Source organism: Crocodylus porosus, unplaced genomic scaffold, assembly GCF_001723895.1.
Source record: "Crocodylus porosus isolate Cpor-Errol unplaced genomic scaffold, CroPor_comp1, whole genome shotgun sequence".
Taxonomy (NCBI): Eukaryota; Metazoa; Chordata; order Crocodylia; family Crocodylidae; genus Crocodylus; species Crocodylus porosus.
The window spans coordinates 124,717,134-124,721,728 of NW_017728943.1; the positions used below are offsets into that span (position 1 = coordinate 124,717,134).

At 41.3% G+C, this 4,595-nt stretch overlaps 1 protein-coding gene across 3 annotated transcripts in view; it reads right to left on the bottom strand.

Moving 5' to 3' along the window:
• UTRN (utrophin) overlaps positions 1–4,595 on the bottom strand; it is a 541,506-nt gene that overhangs the window by 329,291 nt on the left and 207,620 nt on the right. For all 3 annotated transcript variants that reach the window (XM_019550130.1, XM_019550131.1, XM_019550129.1), the window contains exon 39: positions 2,935–3,107. In XM_019550130.1, coding sequence (XP_019405675.1) covers positions 2,935–3,107 — 173 coding nt within the window. The remainder of the gene's footprint in view (positions 1–2,934; positions 3,108–4,595) is intronic.

The following is a 4,595-nucleotide window of genomic DNA, read 5'->3' on the forward strand; positions in this document are numbered from 1 at the left end:
GGAGGACCGGGTGAGGCTAATAAGGGTTGGAAGAGGCCTCGTAGGGGCTCCACGGCGGTGTGCGGACCCCGGCGCCAGAGAGGGCACAGCGTTTAGGGGGTGTATCAACCCCGGCCCCAGGGCAGGCATGAGCGCAGAGAAGGCCCCAGGGCACGTGCAAGCACGGAGGAGGCCCCAGAGGGCTCTCGCTTGAGACTCAAGGAGGGGATTCAGGGGCCAGGCACAGCTACGGCCACCTGAGCCCCAGCTGTAAGAAGCCCTAGGGCAGGCACTCGCTTCAAGACCCGAGGAGGGTTTTTGGAGGCCAGGCATGGCTACGGCCACCTGAGCCCCAATTGTGAGAGGCCTCAGTGTGGGCACAGCCATGAGAGAGACCAGGGAGCATCCACGGGAGGGCGCAGGCAATTGAGACAGGCCCAGAGAACCCGGGAGGGCACAGCAATTGAGCGATGAACCAGGGGGTGCCTGTAAGGGCATGGCAAGGGATTGACCATATAACATCCGGGACATCTGCGAGGCTTGGGGCGTGGTACAAGGGTGGTAGAAGCCACGCACAGCACATAAGGCTGGGGTGCACCAAGTCACTCAATACAGAACAGGGGCCAGGATACTCCAGAGCACAGTGTCCAAAGGGACAAAAAGGCAGCCTCCCTTATAAAATGCTTAACATCAAAGACGTGGCAGGCGAGAACAAGGGTGCTTTATCTCACACTTGGCACAGTAAGGGGTATCCGGAGAGATCACGGCCGCTCCTAGGACCTCGCCCTGTGACAATACATTTTGAACATAATACGGCCAGCATGGAAGCACCCTTACCCATACCTGTCTTGCCAACAGTTGGTAAATTTATGGACAGACTGTAGAAAACCAGGGCTAAAAATACCTATTCATAAAATCCATAAAAAATACTGAGCCATCCAAAAAAATCTAAACCACCAGTACTTGAAAGAAGCTCCATCACCAGAAGAAAGCTGAATGCAAAACACTAAAAGACAGAGGGCAGAGCAGTGCCACCTGGTATCTGAGCGAGAGTGCAGCACCCTAGAGAAAGTTCCTATTAGGGCTTTGTCGCTCACAGGAATGTCCATAGCTCCCTCCCCTAGCCATGTGCTGCTGCTGCTACATCCCATCTACCTGTAACACTGCTTGCCTCGCAGGTATTAAAACAGTGGTGTTTCTCTGGGGGCCCAGGATGAGACATGGGAGCAGGGCCAGTGAGGGTGGGGGTAAAGCCAGGGAAGCATCAGGATGCAGGGTGCAGCCAGGGGCATCAGGGAAAAGTAGTATGGGTAAGTAGGGGACTTTTGCAGTGGGAACAGCAAGGTATGAAACCATTGTAGCAGTCAGCCAATCAGGTTTGCCAACTATTTTTTAACTGATAATCTGCAACCTTTTTACTGACAGTCAAACATTTTTACTATGGTTGATGTTAAACCCCTAAATTTACATCCAACCCTTGTCCAGGGTCTGGCAGAAGGTTTAATATACACTAGAGTGCTTTAACAATGTGCACAGGTACATCAGGGCCCTTCTTCAGGGCTTAAGTAGCTAGTTGTTTCTCTTTTACAAACTGAATTACTCTTACTGCTTCTGAAAATAAAAATTACAAAGGCCAGCAACCAGGCCATCTTGGCCTTTTGGTAAACAGAGAATGGAAGATGAGATCAAATATAATGAATGAATCATACACTCTTCTAGCCTCCCCTGCATGAATGGGGCAAAAATAGATGTTCAAGAAAAAAAAAAAAAAACTTTTCAAGAATGTAAAGGAATTAAAAATACTTTGCCCCATACACTAAGAAAGTTCATAGTAATATTACCTTCCTATTTATTAAAATAAGATTTTTATTAAATATTGTAGTGCTTTGAAAAGATTTGATAAAGTTACAAAGCATTTAGTTTAAATTACCAGTCTGATAGCCCTTTTTGTATGAAAAGCCTGTCCAATTATATTTTAATTAAGATGCAAAGCTTTAAAAATTTTATAAAGTTCAGAAATTAATTTACATTCAGTGATCCAGCTAGTAAGGCAATCTGTTGCGTTTTTCCAGTTAATCATAAATGTTTAATTTAACTTATTCTTTGATACATTTATCTTTTTCATCAGGGAGACTAAATTTTTGGTCAGCCTTGGCTGCTTAATTGTTAAGTAAATGGAATTTTATTGACCAACGGACAAAAGTTTACCAAAGGACAAGAATAGGAAGATATTTTAATTAAAATCACCAAAAACCCACATGCCAATAAAGAGGGGGCAGAAAAGTTATGGAAGGCTACTATGTCCTTTCTAGATATAAATGAGATAGAAAGGATGATCAATATATATGTGCCTGTACACTGGATCTGGCAACATATAACAGAACAGATAACAAGAACAAGGAGAAAGCACAAAGCCAACGGTTGGTAAATTTATGGAAGGGTAAAACAGAAGGCACACTATCTAAATGTCTTCAATTTTTTTTTCTATGGCTGATATCTGACTGCACAGTAAATAACGCACTACCTTTCAAATGTTGTAACTACAGTAACAAGCCCTTTCAATGAGTTAATATTAACCTATTCACAGTACCATCACAAAAGTGAAAGTACATGGCTGCAGAATTACGCCCCTTTCTACTTGCTTTATGGTAGCTTCCTGAATTATACTATTCTGAATTATACCATTTTTCTAATGACAATGGAAGTAGTCAGTGCATGCTGCATAGTGCATCATTATTTTAAGTGTGCACCAATCATAACAAACAGCTATTACATTTACTTTTTAAAAGTTAAACATCCTAGAAACTGTTGCTCTCTGTTCAGGATTTCTAAAGAAAAATACATGCAACTTAATCTGTATTGTGAAAGCTTAATTCTAACATGTAGAGTCTATCAAAAAAAAGAGACAAGCAACTTTGTTTAGAACGTAACTCTTTTAATGCAAACAGGACTTACCACTTATGATCATTGTACATCCTATTAATTCTGTCCCATTCAGCATTCAGTTGGGTTAGTGCATCACCTATTTGTATAGCTTCAGGTCCAGATGCTTCTAACATAACATCAGGTTGTTTTTCATGAATGACTGCAATCTGATCCCCAAGTTTGTCCAAAATATCTTTTATATTCTACAAAGCACAGTAATAAAGCAAAGTCATTAGTAAGGGTGACACTAGCAGGAGAAAAGAAAAAAAAAAATCGACTAAAAAATTAGGAATATTGCCATTTCAAGAATGAGAAACACAAAGAATTTGGCTACCATGGGGGAAAAACAGTAAATAGATAAAAGCAACATCTCAGATTAAAGCAATTTTCAAATCACCCCATCTTAACCACTCCCCTGCCATCTCCTTTCAAAAAGTTAACATATGCCATCACAGATGATCATCTTTGGAGCTTAAGGAACATGCAGTTTTATTCAATAAGCATTAGTAGAAACTTAACTTCCTGCCTTCTCCCCTCTCATTCCATCAAACAAAATTTGCTGCTGGAATATCCTGGAAAGAGAGACAGAGCACGTACACACGAGCAAGCAAGCAAACAAGACTGAGAGTGAGCAAGCTCCTCCTCTCCCTCCAAATTGAGGGTCTCATCAGAAAATGGGTAGTGTAACTACTCTCTCTACAATCTCCAATATACACACACAGCCATGTGATTTTTTTTTTATTTCAAATGGCAAAAGGATGTTCAGAGTAAATGCTGCCCAAACACAATACATTACTGGGCCAAGCAGTTGCAATTCCATGCACCACAAGAGGAGTGTAGGGAGACTTCTGCATTATCTACAGACAATGGCATACAAATGAAACAACAGAATTGACTTGTCTTCCTTCATTTGCAATTTCAAAATGTCCATGAATTCCATGCATTTCTGCCATGCTATTTTTCTTCTAAATGCATTTTAAAGGTGCAAGATTATCAAAATAAAAAGTGATCAGGACATTGCTACCTACACTATGATACTAATACTGTTTGGACTAGGTCATCGCTGGAGTTCTCCCTCAGAGCGTGTCCAGATGCAACAAATTGAGATTAAGAGGACAGCAATATCACTATCAGCAGATAGAATAAGAAAGCCCAATGCTGACAAAGTATGAAGTCATAGCTATGCTTGATTTTTAAAACCATTGTGAATATCTGGATATACAATGATTAGTTTTTCTCAGTGAAATAATTCAATAGTTTTAGCTCTCCCTTGCTCCCCCAAGCTACTAAGGCTATGAACAGACATTGCATTTGTCCCAAGAGAAAACATTTTCAAATATCCATGATTTTTCAAATATCCATGTCTGTTGTCCCAGAAAGGCTCATGGAATAAGTGTGAACAGTTTGTCCTGGAACATTGTAAAGTACATCTGAACAGTTGTCCTAGGACTACATCGAGTCGATAGCAGAAAAGCAACATAGCATTCAGGTGGTCAATACACCATGCTTGGAAGGGTGATGTGTATACATGCCAGTTCCAGGACTTTTCTGTTCATGGACATACACAGGTACAACTCCTCCTAAGACAAATGCAATGTCTGTTCCTAGCCTAAATAACAGTTCAGGAATCCTCAAACTGTGATATGTATAGAGCAGATTTTAAGCCATATGCTGTGAACGCTTTCTTTTGT